At 31.1% G+C, this 16,009-nt stretch overlaps 1 protein-coding gene across 1 annotated transcript; it reads left to right on the plus strand.

Moving 5' to 3' along the window:
* The first annotated feature begins 376 nt into the window (after positions 1–376).
* Positions 377–15,613, plus strand: LOC118645574 (fatty acid synthase-like). Its single transcript, XM_036286931.1, has 19 exons — positions 377–926; positions 2,614–2,864; positions 3,591–3,822; positions 4,619–5,037; positions 5,231–5,524; positions 5,629–5,833; positions 5,909–6,069; positions 6,381–6,698; positions 6,829–7,322; positions 7,557–7,861; positions 7,968–8,381; positions 8,464–9,488; positions 9,677–9,918; positions 9,987–10,680; positions 11,343–12,174; positions 12,297–12,769; positions 12,870–13,127; positions 13,315–13,569; positions 13,659–15,613. Exons 1-19 carry the CDS (start codon positions 761–763, stop codon positions 13,767–13,769), a joined length of 7,149 nt encoding a protein of 2,382 aa, XP_036142824.1. The 5' UTR covers positions 377–760; the 3' UTR covers positions 13,770–15,613.
* Positions 15,614–16,009: the final 396 nt, after the last annotated feature.

Here is a 16,009-nt window from a genome sequence, read left to right on the forward strand (position 1 = left end):
ACAATATTAAGCAAGAATCATGTAAACAAGATCAGACTTATTTTTCTAACCAGATAACTATTGTCTTAAAAACACTTAAGAAAAGAATGCATTAGTAATTAGGAATTTTCCTTGTCCTTATACTTTGTTTTGGGCATATAAATACAGTACCCTGTGACTGCAGCGGCAGTTCTCTCTCAATTTTCTTAGAGTATTCTTACTGTTATGTCTTAATTATAAGTGATAATTGTAAAACTTATTAAATAAAGTTGTTTTCTTTGTATAAAGAAAATTGACAATTCTTACAATAAAAGCATATACATAGCCATTCAAGATAAGACGTTTTAGTATAATAATAATATATTTTTTATAATTAAAATCGGATGTTTTAATTTTGCATTGGTCATTCAACGTCATTGTAAATATATTTATATTCTCTCTCTTTTTCTTTTGTTCAAACGGAAATACTTTGAATTACAAAGTAATAAAAACAAAAGCTTATAAAAGGACATAGCGATAAAGAGCATTATAAAATCTGACTAGCTTAATAATCATATCTAATAGTATAATTTAAGTATATAAATAATTATCATGTTATATAAGTAACAGTAGCTTAAATAAAACTCGTCAGAGTCATTCTTTATTTGTAACTCAAACGATATCAGTAATTGCGAATATCAAAATACATTCGACAGTACATCCGACAGAAAACAGACAAAGATAAATACACATAAAATACACATAGTATTTTTTTAGATTATCCAATAAAATAATTAAAACTATGGAAGAAACATATGGATCATGGAATGGTATTAATTCCGGTGAGGAGATTGTTATTTCTGGTATTGCTGGCAGATTTCCAGATTCAGACAATATATATCAGTTACGGGATAATCTTTTTAATAAAGTTGATCTTGTCAGAGCAGATCATGATCGGTGGAATATACGTAAGTAATTATAATTGTATAATTATATATAGTTTTATATTTATGTTTAATTGTTAGACAGAATGTGCCAGTTTTTTGCAATCAAGTGTATGTAATTATATATTTACGTTTTTTCAAAATTTTTAATTTTTAATAACAAAATTAAATGTTATTTTAATTTAACCATATACGATTAAGTTTTTTTTCGATATTTTCCATTTTTGAGAAATAATTACGAAAACCCGTAATTATAAATATCTATATACATATTTGCATGCTATCCATGCCCATCCATATGTTCTATTCTTCATGTTGAAACGAATTTATCTCATATAGTGTCAGCTGCGTGATAAAACTTTGAAAATAAATTAATAGAATAAGATAAATACGAAATTGAAATAGAAGTTTTTTAAATAAGTTATATTTTAATAATAATAATAACAATAATAATTTAAAAATAATAATAACAGTTGCTAAGGGTGAGTGGAATAAAAACAGCGAGAGTATAGAATAGCAAAGAACACAGTATTTATATTTGTTGAGAGTACGACACACGAACACCGACATGAGAGATGAGAGAGACACACTAGCGCGCGAGTCGAAGAATCATTGCTGTCACACGTAAGCTAGCAAAGTAAAAATAGGAAGATAGATATCGACTCTAGGCACACCGCGAGATCCAAGTTTCTAACAACAATAATAATAAATATACAATTGTATTAAGTCTTTAAGCCGATAAAACCAATCAAATATTGTCAACGATATATCAAAGTACACGAAATACAATTAAAAACAAGTTATTAATAGTAATTATTTTATAAAATATTGTTTTCATTCAGTTTTGACCTTATTAAAGCAAATAATTGCAAAAATTAATGTATTCAAATATATTTTATTGATAAAAATTTATATATTTGTATTAAGTAATGCACGGATGTCTCGCAACGTTATATAGAAAATAAAATTGTCGACACATTGTTTGTCCGCATTGTTGACACGAGTAATGCATTAATGAGACGCAATGTTTTATTAATGCAATGCTAAGCAATTTAAACCAAGTAAATAGATATGATGTGAATGGATGTATGGATAAGATAATATATTGCAAACCAAGTTTTTTCTTGGCAATGTATATGCTGAAGTAATATATATAAATATAATAAATTTTATTTTATTAATACAATACTGTCTAAAAAATCGACTTGCTTAGATATGCAATAGAACTTATTTTTCTGTCAAAAATTGTAATTGGTATCTGTTATAATGAAATAACATTTCTCCGATAAAAGTCGCACAATAGCGATCGGATTATTTTTCTTAGACGTATTTTCTTCCATTGATCCTAACCACTATAGTAAATAACCAATATCTTTTTTCGTGAAAAAAGAAGTAAACTTCCATCGGGAGATATGGTGTTATTCTTCCCCTCCAAGTACGTAAAATTATATGTACAGTTAAATTTATATTAAAATAACATTCAATTTTGCAATGAAAAATTCAAAATTCTAAATTTGAAAAATATATGAAGTAATAAAGGAAATATTAAAATTTTTTTGTTATTATTATAAAGTACTCTTCAAGCTATTCAACTTTTTTGTCTAAATAGTTAGAACTATTCAACCTTGAAAATAAATGTATTCTATATTAATTTTATTTGAAAAATGTGAACAATGAAAACGCATATAATTTATAAATCTATCTTTCATAGATCATCCGGATATTCCAAACCGTGTAGGAACAATTAGCAATATCAAAAAATTTGATGCAGATTTCTTTGGAATATCTTTCCAGCAAGCACACGTACTCCCGTCCGACGTAAGAATGTTATTAGAACGTTCTTACGAAGCTATTATCGATGCAGGAGTTAATCCAAAACAACTACGAGGGACAAATACTGCCGTAATCATAGGGATAGCTTATATTGAACCACAAGCGCAATTATTGTTTACTGATGTTCAGGTAAAAAAAACTATTTATTATTGGCAGTAAAAGCAGAAAAACTTGAGCAGAAAAACACTTAAATTTTCTACAATTTTTTTGAATATCTAAAAAATTATTTAAATTTAAATAATCTTATGCTATATTATATTTTAATAATGTATTTAACCACACATTAATCAAATTAAAAAATAATAAAATGTATTAAAATGACATAACATATAGATTATAACAAAAAAAAAAATTAAAATTAACAAAACTTTATATTTTTACAATTAAAAAAAACCTAGAACATACAAATATAAAGTCCATATACATATTAAAGAAGATTTTTAAAAATCGCTAATGCTAGTATAGATTTCTTAAAGCAGCTTTTTCTACCAATTTTCGTAATAAAAGGTAACAAATTGCCTAAATAGTAGCTGTTATATCTTATGTTTCCGGCAAATTACCATCAAAGACGTGACAAAACCTGCTGACACGCTGTGACAGTATGTATGTTGGTGGCAGATTGCCCACGCGCACAGATTTTCTTGCTCAATTTCCGCCACCAGTCTACTAACATAACATGTCAGCAGGCTTCGTTGACAGATTGAGGGAGAGAAAACTCATCAAACAGATGGCTGTAAATCTGACGAATTATTAACCTGTCAGTTACAAACTACTTATTATGATTAACATTTTTTTGTCGGGATATTAATTATTACATATACGGGAAATTGTAACGCACTAAGATTTTGTAATTAGTCAGGTGGTCAGAATATTGTTGGATGTGCCAAAGCTACAACCGCAAACTTGATTTCACACATTTTGGATCTGAAAGGAATATCAACTACTATTGATTCAGCATGCAGTTCAAGCTGTTCTGCCATGGCCGTTGGTTACGATTATATTATGTCTGGCAAATGTGAAAATGCGATAATTGGAACTTCAAATATATGTTTACATCCCCTGTTAAACTTACAATTTGCACGTCTAGGTATTTTTTAAATGAATTCCTGACACATTAGATCTGTTCTTTATATATGAAAATCGCTCGTTCACAAAAAGCAAGGTTGAATAAATTAATATATTTTTTTAACTAAATTAAATTAAAGTTAAAAAATTATAAAATTATATTAGTTAAGTTAAAAATTAAACAAAAAATTAATTTAGTTATTTTAAAATTATGTAAAAATTAAAATAATTCAGATTAAAGTAAAAATTAATTAAAAGTAATTATTTAAATTAAAAAGCCATATAATTTATTTAAGTTAGAATTACCAACAAAATAATATTGATTATTAAATATATTTAATATTTTATTTGTAAATTAAGTTTATATAAAATAACGAAAAAATATTGTTTTTATTGCAAGAATGTATTTTTTCTTTTATAAATTTTTTATTTTGCACAAATAAAGCTACCAACTTAGAAAAAAACTTAATTCTAAATAAAAATTTATGTTCCAAAAATAACTATATTATTTAAAATTAACTAAATTAAAATTTAAAAGTTATTAACTTTTTAACTTAATTAATTTTTAGCTTTTTAACTAGTTACTACTTAACTGTGACAAAAAGTAAATAAAATTTGGAAGAAAGACAGATTGAATCTTTGATAACACAATCTTTTTAATAAATAAAATTTGTGCTAACGTTAATTAATACCTTTCGGTAAACAACATAATTCTTTATTATTATAATTAATAAATTATTTAATTTTTTGTGTATAAGATCATCCAATATTAATTGAAATATTGATAGTTATTTTGACACATACATATTATCATGTAGGTGTTTTGTCACCTAGTGGTTACTGCAGACCATTTGACATTGATGCAGACGGTTATTCACGTAGCGAAACGGTGGCAGCGATATATCTACAAAAAGCAAAGAATGCAAAAAGAATTTATGCTGTATGTCCTCATATTAAATTAAATAACGATGGTTACAAAGAGGAAGGAATAAGTTATCCATCAGCACAAATGCAAACCACTCTACTAAAAGAATTTTATAATGAATGCGGAATACCGCCATCTTACTTGGATTGCATTGAGGCACATGGTACCGGCACCAAAGTTGGTGATCCTAACGAAATCAGTGCACTCTATACTGTTTTGGGTGCGAGTAGAGAAACTCCATTAATGATCGGTTCCGTAAAATCTAATATGGGTCATTCTAAACCCGCGAGCGGTATTGGTCAAATTGCTAAGGTAAAACAAAATGGTTTTTATTTTTTATTTATCAATATAAAATTTATTTCTATTTCGTATGTATATCCACACTCGCGCGTAAACAAACAGAAAATCGATTTTACATAAAAGCTATTCTTTTGTATTCCAACACAAAGATTTATTAAAAGAAAGCAAAAGTTTTTAATTTAAATCATAAAATTAATATTTGAAGGTAATAATAGCATTCGAAACCGGTTTTGTTCCACCAAATATCAATTACACGTCACCACGACGTGATATAGAGGTTTTATTAAATGGAACTGTACGTGTCATCGAAGAACCATTGCCAATTAAGAACGGTTACATTTGTTTGAATTCTTTCGGTTTCGGAGGATCCAACGCTCACGTGCTATTAAAATGGAATGACAAGCAGAAAATTAAGGATCGAGTAACGAACGATGACCTGCCTAGACTTGTAATATTATCTGGACGCACTGAAGAATCAGTAAAATTATTTTTAAACGACGTTAGTAGGCAATTTCAACGTCTCTTTAAACAACTAATATCTAAATATCGTATTATATCGTATTTTAGTATCGTACTTTTATCCTAAGAAATTTTTGATTATAGATTGCTAATCAACCGATAGATATAGAATATATCCGTTTACTGCACGACGTCTATGCTGACAATATAGATGGTCATCCGTGGAGAGGATTCATTATACTGAATAATTTGAAACAAGAACCAATATACGAAATTCAAAATTGCGTTAATATGAAAAGACCAGTTTGCTTTATATTTTCTGCTTTAGGCTCACAATGGCCAGGAATGGGTATACAATCAATATTCCACACTCTATTAACACAGTTTATTTAAGAGTAATAAAATTATATAATTTTTTAATCAGGCCAAAATTTATTAAAATTTCACGTCTTTGCAAACACAATAAGAAGATGTGATGAGTTTTTAAAACCATATAGTATAAGTGTCATGGACATTTTGACAGATACAACTCAAAACGTGTACGAAAATGCATTATACGCGTTTGTTGGCATCGTCGCTATTCAGGTAAAATATTATATTTCGAAAAACTATTAAAAAATGTAAATAACATAATTTTGGGGGGAAAGAGAAGGATAATCTTATAGAAGCTCGTTAGTATCAATACTATTAAATGTTGTATACTAATGCTCGTCAATTTGTGCTGCTGCATTGTGTATACATTTCTAAACTATTAACATTAATGTCTTATATTGTTGCATTCCACTTTATTAGAATTATTATGATGCAAAATGCATTTTATAATTCATTTTATTCTATCAATTAAATTATATATTTTAATATATAACACTTATTTATAAAGTGATTTATATTTATAGGTTGGCTTAGTGGACCTTCTAACATCTTTAGGAATTATTTCGGATTACATGATAAGTCATTCTGCTGGTGAACTCGGTTGTGCGTACGCGGATGAATGTCTCACCACTGAACAAACTATTTTATCAGCATACTTTATCGGTGTGGCATGTATGGAAGGAAAAATAATTCCCAGCTCTATGGCACTTGTCAGCTTAAATTACAAAACTCTAAAAGATATGTGTCCAACGGATATTGAGATAATATGTCGCAATAGTAAGAATAGTAGCATTGTGTGTGGACCCACAGAATCCGTACAAAAATTTGTGAAAAACTTACAGGTAAAGTTAATCAACGCTCTTGTAAATTTTATAAATAACAATAAAAGTTTTATTAATTTTTAAAATATCAAGTTCTTAAATTTAAGCTGAAATTTTCCCTTGTATTAAATTTGCATCTATGTATTGTCAGCCCAATAATATTCACGTAAAAGAGATTCTGTGCAATGTACCATATCACAGTTCTTATCTTGCATCCGTGAAAACTCGGCTTTTGTGTAATTTAAACAAAGTAATACCATGGCCGAAGAAACGGAGTCCAAAATGGATCAGCTCCTCCGTACCCTGTGCCGAGTGGTTTACCTCAGCATCGAACTTATCATCGGCGGATTATCATACGCACAGTATATTAAACACCGTTCTTTTTGAACAAACGGCACATCTAATTCCAAGTAACGCTGTGACTATCGAAATCGCACCAGATGTCGTTCTCCAGAATGTTTTAAAGGAATCCTTACATCCGAAAGTGACGAACATTGTATTAAATCAACGTACTGACGTCGATGTATTTCTGCAAAAAATTGGAAAGCTCTATAATTGTGGTTTACAGCCCCAAATTGCCAATTTATATCCTTCAGTGAAATTTCCAGTTAGTCGAGGAACTCCTATGATCGCTCCGTCGATCAGGTACAAATTATTATCGTAATCACAATATGGATATTATCTATATATAAGAAATAATAATATATGTCTAGAGTTATAATTGTTACCGTAATACACTCACAAGGCCACACAAATGTCAGAATTTTTTAAATTTGGTTTATTATTATTAATTATAAACTAAATCTCTTATTAATAATATATAATTATTATAAATATAATTATATTATCCATAAAGAAATATTTTTTATGTGACATTAGATGGGATCATTCCAAAGATTGGTTTATATTTAAATATCAAGAACAAATATACAATAAATTCCGAGAAAGGCACGTTAAAATCTTACTTCAGAGTGAGGACGATGAATTTATGGGCGGACATATTATAGATGGGAAGAATTTAGTACCAGCGACTGCTTATCTTGCATTCGTTTGGGAAACTTTCGGCATGATAAAAGGAAAAATATACTCATCAATTCCAATAACATTCCAGGATGTACGCTTCATTCGTGCTACCCATTTGTCAAAAAATGAAGCTACAAACTTAACGATTGCAATTCTGAAAGGTATTTTAAAAATAAATACCTTTAAATTAAAAATAAATATCATTAAAGTAGCATAATATTAAGTAAAAAAGAGTGAAATACATACTAATGTATAAAATTGTTATAGATGGAAGATTTGTAATAACCGAAGGAGACAGCGTTATAGTAACTGGTAGAGTATACGAGTCATCGAATCCAGAACAAGAAATAACTTCTACAGATATATTGTCGGAAAACAACGAAGAAGAACATATGACTACCAAAGATATTTACAAAGAATTGAAATTGCGCGGTTACCAGTACAGCGGCTTGTTTCGTGGATTACACAGCGCATCTATTTCAGGCAACAAAGGACACGTCGCTTGGAAAAACAATTGGGTAACATTTATGGATACCATGCTACAAATGCACATTATCGGACATGACACTAGGGATTTGTATGTTCCTACAAGTATTGAAAAATTGACGATTAATCCTGCGCTTCATGCTTGGACGGTACAACAAATTGAAAACGAGTACCCTACAACAAATGCAGATAAACGTAAGTGTTATCTAGTGTTACTAAATATTACCTTTGTATATGAAAATCGCCTAAAAAAAGTTTTTTGATAACATTATTTTAGACATTTTATTACCGATACGAGTATACAGAGAGATCGACACGGTCATAGCCGGCGGAATAGAGCTTCGAGGTGTCAAAGCCACTCAGATCGCTCGCCGCAAATTGGTTCAAGATGCTGTTATCGAGGAAAACGTATTTGTAGCCCATCATGATCGCGCAAAAATTTCTTTAAGCGAAGCGATACGAATATCTGCGCAACTCGCCTTGGAAGATCACCAGGTCACTAAAGTGAAGGCCATTGAGCTAGTGGAAGATGACGATAATGTTACATTAGATTCCATATCTTCTTTACTGTTGATTGATGCTTTTAATGACATACCCTTAATACAAACAAATATTACTCTTTTAACATCGCCGAACCGTTTTAATCCAGCAAACCTATCGCAAAACATTTCGATTGCTGATTTAAACAAACCAATTGTGAACGACAAAGTCTTAATAGTCGCTGGATTCAATCTTTTAACCAAACAACAAACTTCTCTAAAACGACTTTTGCCATCTCTAAAAGAAGGTGGTTATCTGTTGACACGCGAAGAATGCGACGTATATGATTATAGCAAATATCAACAGCAATACGATTTAAATGTTATTCTTGAAAAACGTACTGATAAAGAAATAATCGTTTTTATGAAGAAAAAAGTTCAGATAGAAAAAAGAATTGTTATTTACATAAATAATGACAACTTTAATTGGCTGGACGATTTAAAACCACTAGTGAGTGACGAGAACAAACTCGAGAAAAACAGTAGAATCATAATTGTTGGAGAGGGAGACTCTGAGTGTGGTCTGTTGGGTTTTGTCAACTGTTTAAGAAAAGAACCAGGTGGAGAACTCGTTAGAGGTGTGTTTATTCAAGATAAAGAGGCTTCTAAATTTTCTCTTCAGGACTCCTTTTATTTACAACAATTGCAAAAAGATATGACTATTAATGTGTTACGACCTAATAAAATATGGGGATCGTACAGACATTTACAATTACCACGGCAAGAAGCCGAATCTGTTCTAACCGCACACGTTATTCAGACGGTATGTACCAAAAAGCACATTTGTTAATGTACGATAATATTTATTGCGTATATTATACTATAACATGTATATAAAACAATATTTTTAACAAAATAATCGTAAACAAATATAACAACAATTAAAATATAAAGTTGTTAAAAATATTGGTTTATAGATACATGTTATGCATAATGACATATTTCCTGCAGGTCCGTAACGATCTGAGCACATTTTGTTGGGTGGAAAGCGAGTTATCTATTAAACCTGATCGTAAAGATTTGGTAGATGTTGTCTACTCGTCTCTCAATTTTAAAGATGTAATGGTTGCAACTGGTAGAGTAGTATTTAATCAAATTTTGAGAGGACGGTTATATCAATATATTCCTCTGGGAATGGAATACGTTGGATTCGACGTTAACGGGCAACGTGTAATGGGACTTAAAGATACTAAGTAAATAATTTTCCCAAAGTAATTACGTTGTTTAGTATCTAAAACTAACTTTAAATTATTTTTTTTAGCTGTATAGCAAACGTTGTTGCAGCACGTGAAAATATGTGTTGGAAGATACCGGACGCGTGGACATTTGAAGAAGCTGCGACAATCCCATGCGTTTATGGCACGACTTACATCGCTCTTTACATTCTTGGAAAAATGAAAGAAGGTGACAAAATACTTATACACTCTGGTACTGGCGGCATTGGACAGGCAGCTATTAACCTGGCTCTCAAAGAAGGATGCGAAGTGTTTACTACCGTGGGCACAAGCGAGAAGAGAGATTTCATTAAAAAACTGTTTCCTGCAATTTTAGATGAACATATTGGAAATTCTCGGGATATCAGTTTCGAACAAATGATAATGCATCAAACGAACGGTCGCGGGGTCGACATCGTGTTGAATTCATTGGCGGAGGAAAAGTTAATAGCATCCGTTAACTGTTTAGCACAAAACGGTCGTTTTCTAGAGATCGGCAAATTTGATTTATCTTCTAACAATCCTTTAAGTGTATCTGCGTTTCAAAAAGGAATTAGTTTTCATGGGATTGTAATCGATGAAATGATTTTTGGCGATCATAAGCATACGCCCCTTATGTTCAAAATGATAGCTGCTGGTGTGAATAACGGAACCGTCGTTCCAATTCAAGCAAAAGTTTTTCCGAGAACAGATATTGAACAAGCTTTTAGATACATGGCGAGTGGAAAACACATGGGAAAGGTATATAACTATATATTTCTAATAATATTGGCTAATATTGGCTAAACATAAATTATATTGGAAGTACATTATCAGGTATTTTTTGAATATCATGAATTTTGAGTATCAATATGATATTGCACATTGATTTTATTCGTGTTGAACTCAATCATAGCGGTATGATTGAGTAAAACACGAATAAAATTAATGTGCAATATCATATTGATACTCAAAATTTATGATATTCAAAAAATACCGTATTTATTCGCTAAAATGCAGTGCAAATTTCAAACTAGCGTGCAATCAACAAAAAACATCGTATCAACATGTTTTTTTTTTAATTGCTTAGAAAAGAATGAACTTTCAGAATCTGAATTAATATTAGCAAGATTTTAACGAGAAACTTGTGCAAAATGATAACAAACTTTTACTTTTTTTAATTAAAAAACACATGTTTGGTTTTCATGCAATACAAAAGATTCGCACTTAACAAATCAAACTTTCGCGTAGGGATTTTCAAAGTAGAGTTTTTGCCCTTTAATTTAAAAAAAAGTACATGTAATTTGGATGATTTTTCGTAAAGTTGCATCACTTTGAATATTGCCTAAAAATCGGTCAAAAATTTTTTTTTGTTTTTTTTTGCGCCAGGGTATATCAATTCTCAATATACATATGTTTTATAGATTATTCTAAATATGCAGAAGAAGGATAAACCTTCAGACGAGCCTGTTATCGCGTATCGTCGCTATTACTGCTACGCGAACAAAAGTTACGTTATACTAGGAGGTCTGGGTGGATTTGGTTTGGAGTTAACCGATTGGTTGATATTTCGGGGTGCCAGAAACGTCGTGCTAGTTTCACGAACTGGAATAAAAAACGGTTACCAACGCATGAAGATTCGACTGTGGGAATCGTATGGTGTAAATGTACTGATCATCAAGGATATCGATGTCGCTAATCCGAAGGACTGTGAGTACCTCTTGCGAACTGCGGAAAAAAGAGCACCCGTGGATGCAATATTCAATCTCGCTGTGGTGCTGAGGGATAACATTCTGAAGAATCAAACCGCGACAACGTTTGCAGAGTCCTTTCAGTCGAAGGCTCGGGCAACGCAAGCTTTGGACAAATGTTCCAGAAAGATTTGCTCTAAGTTACGACACTTTGTAGTGTTCTCTTCCGTTTCTTGCGGCAGAGGTAATTCTGGACAGACTAATTACGGCATGGCCAACTCCGTTATGGAGAGAGTATGCGAAAAGAGAACGCACGAAGGATTACCCGCACTGGCAATTCAGTGGGGAGCTGTGGGTGACGTGGGTCTTGTCGCTAACATGCAGGAGGATGATAAAGAACTGATTATCGGCGGTACTTTGCAACAAAAAATATCCTGCTGCCTTGACGAGCTCGATAAATTATTACTTCAAAGTCGACCGGTGGTGAGTAGTATGGTGGTAGCTGAAAAAAAGACGGGATCTTTCGGACTTGGAAACCTGGTAGAAACTGTTGCCAGTATTTTAGGTGGGTGCAGATTTATTTTTTTTTGCCTATACTTATATCTTTTGCCAAAGCAATTTATTATTATTACCTAGTTATCAAAATAATACATCATAAGTCATAATAACTTTCTATTTATATTACAGATATAAAAGACATAAAAGTTATAAGTCACAATATGTCTCTGGCCGAACTTGGAATAGACTCTATGATGAGCGTTGAAATCAAGCAAACTCTAGAACGAGAATTCGACATCTTTTTAACTGCACAAGAAATACGAAATCTTACTTTTGCGAAACTCATTAAAATGTCCAACGCAGACTCCAGTGATTACAATACGCAAAATAAAACAAAAATTAATACAAAGATAGTTGAAGCCGTAAAATTTCTAGTTGGCATTGTAAAAGACGCCGATTTTATTTCAGAAACCAGTATTGAACTTTCAACTGGTAAACAGGAAACTACGACTGAAGTTTTTCTTATACCAGGTATAGACGGGTGTGCAACTGTATTTAATCATTTAGCGCCAAATATAAAATTTTCAACAACGTCCCTGCAATATAACACAAACAACATTGATGCAAACATTATAGCGAAGACGACTGATCATTTCACAAACGTATGCAATCGCATTAGTAATTTCATATTATGTTGATGAAACGTTAATTGTTTTATTTAAAGCACGTAAAGTTTATCGAATTCTTTCAATACCTTTGCAGCACATTTTATCATCAAAGTTGAAAGGTACAAAAGACTTTGTAGTAGTAGGGTACTCCTTTGGATCTTTTATCGCAATTGAGTTGACAAGAAGGTTAGAAGCCATGAACTTTAAAGGCCGTCTGCTTCTTATCGACGGCGCTCCTAAACAAATGCAGATGATATACAATAATTATGCGTCAGATATGACAGAAACAGACCTTCAAAATAGTGTTCTAATTAATACTATGGATATTTATTCGCCAGGATCTAGTAAAAAGGTATAATTTTTTTCTTAAGATTAGATCAAAATTAATTTATAACATATATTTATAACATAAGTATTTATTATTTGAAAATTATTATCAATTTTACTTTCCTATTTAATAATATTTTATTTCAAGTTCTTTTGTTTTAAAGTAAAACTTACATATAATAAAATATATAACGTACATATATTTCTGACAGATTCTAATGGAACTGAAAAAATGTAATACCTGGGAAGAGAGATACAATATTTTCTCAAAACAGTTCTTAGCTATGAATAAGTTACTCTCACCAACAAATTTAAAAACGCTGTGTACCACAGTTTATACACATTTATCCAATATTCCGAACTATGATCTTTCTACATTGTCGCCTATCAAATCTCCAATAACCTTGTTAAAATGTACAAATTCTTTCCATATTCCCGAGATTGAAGAAGATTTTGGTTTGCAGAAGGTATTTCTAAAGAATTGTGCTAATTTACGTTTTAACAAGTTACACTCAACAAAACTTTTAATTAATAAAGTATTTGATAATTATTTAAGGTAACTCAAAGTGTGGTGAAGGTGCATTACGTTGAAAGTACTCATGTGACGATCTTAAAAAATAAAAAAGTGTCAGCTGCAATTAACGGAGAACCACCATTTACATTTTAATTAAAATAAATAACCAATTATTATTAAAATTATATTGACTGGCGGATTTTAAAGGAGGGGGTTAAAACTTCCTTTGCACTCCAAATTTTTTGAAGTCAAATTTCACTCCAAAAGAGTGAAATGTCACTTCTAACGAAAGCGAAAATTGCGCCAATCCAACAGAAATGATTTTTCAGTTCAAGGAGAGAGTGAAGCATTCACTCCGTAATTAGAATGAAATTTTTACTCTTAGAGAGTGAAAATTCATTCCATTTGTGAAATTATTTTCAATTTAAGGAGGAGTGAATATTTTCACTCTCTCAAAAGAAATGAATAATTGAATAGGTAAATGTTAAAAGTAGTTAAGTCAAATTTTGCAATTTTAACGAATGTATGATGTATGTGCAACTGCTTCGTATACAGTCGAAACCTCGTATTAATGGTTTGTACAGAGAGAAACTATATATAGAGAGATACGAGAGAAAAATTCGTTTAAGATCTCAAATATAACACCATAGATACAAATCGATGCCGATGTTACGTGGCGATGAAGAAGCAATGGAAACAGACTGCGAAGCGCCGCGTTCCCTGCCGCTGGTTCACGAGTCTTCTACGCGGTCAGTCACTCTTATTAGACTGAAATGTCACTCTTTAGAAGTGAATGTTGATAGACCATCTAAATCACTCTTACAGTAGGAGTGAGTTTGTTCACTCCATTGCCAAGAGTGAACTCATTCACTCCATTCACTAACAGTGAAAAAATCACTCTATTTGAAATGATATGCTATTCATTCCAGCAAAGAGTGACATATTTCACTCCAAAAAATTTCAAATGTGTGGTTAAAACCCCGTCTTTTAAATTAAAAAATTAGTTTTACTGAATCTGTTAAAAAAATTTAACTAAAATAATGCAGGCCGATTAACGCGGTCAAATCCTTATGCATATAAGATTCACTGTGTTCAAACTGTTCGATGTTCGATATACGATGCCACTCTCTAAATTTCTTAGAGTAAAATATCACTCCAAATGAGTTGATTTTCACATCAAGCGATAATGGAAATGCTGCAACTTCTCCATAATAAAAATCTACTTTTCACTAAAGTGATTGTTTTAACTCTGAACATGGAGTAAAACGTGTTACTCATTTCAAAGTGAATATTCACTCGATGAGAAAATGAAGTCTTCACTATTTCATCGAGTAAATTTTTCTCTTTTATGTTACGAGTGAACAGATTCACTCATATCATAGGGCCTTAACAGAATGGCTTATAATTTTAAGACAATATTTTATGGTTTAAATCTTTAAGTAACACACAATAACTGTCTTGACACACGCGAGACACGTTAACATTGCAAGACAACGACTTATTATTTCTCGGTCTTTGTCGCAAATAAATCTTTCTCAAAACTACGTTCACACGCGAGACACGTTAACGAGCCGACTTGTGCCGCAGTTTCAGTCTTTGCCGCAAACAAGCGCGAACGTGTTTCACACTCGTGCACATTTAATATGTTTTTCAGTCTTCACGAATGAAAACATTCTACTCCGTATTATGTAGAGTGAAAATATTTACTACATAGAGGGAAAATATACTCTACATAATAAAGTACACATGTTTCACTTCATTTTACAGAGTTAAAAATTTATTATATAACAAAAAGTAAAAGAATTAACTCCATATAAATAAAAAATCACTCTAAGTCGAGTAATTCGACCAGTCACTCATTTTTTTGAGTAAATTATCACTCTAAGAAATTTAGAGAGCAGGGAACAATTTTATTAACTTCTCCTACCCTTCACCCCATTATTGACAACAGAATATTGACATTATTGTCAACAGTAAGTCGACATCTTTTCTATTTTTTTTTTTTGTTTCATGTGATTATACTTGATGCAAATTTTCGTGTTGTATCTGTTTATTAACGTGTTTTTTATATAAGAAAATTTGCGTGAAGCATAATCACGTGAAATAAAAAAGTAGAAAGAATATCGACTTACTGTTGACAATAATGTCAATAATGTCAATGTTCCATTGTCAATAATGAGGAAGAAAAAGGCGAGGGGTTAATTAATAAAATTTTTCTTTGAACATTGTATATCGGACATCGAACAGTTTGAACACAATGAATCTTATGCATAAAAATTTGATCGCGTTTTAATTGGCCTGCATCATTTTATTTAAATTTTTCTAACAGATTCAGTAAAACTAATTTTTTAATTCAAAAGACGGGCTTTTAACGCCAAACTCCCTCGGCCCTT

The sequence above is a fragment of the Monomorium pharaonis genome, chromosome 5 (assembly GCF_013373865.1).
Source record: "Monomorium pharaonis isolate MP-MQ-018 chromosome 5, ASM1337386v2, whole genome shotgun sequence".
NCBI classification, from domain to species: Eukaryota; Metazoa; Arthropoda; class Insecta; order Hymenoptera; family Formicidae; genus Monomorium; species Monomorium pharaonis.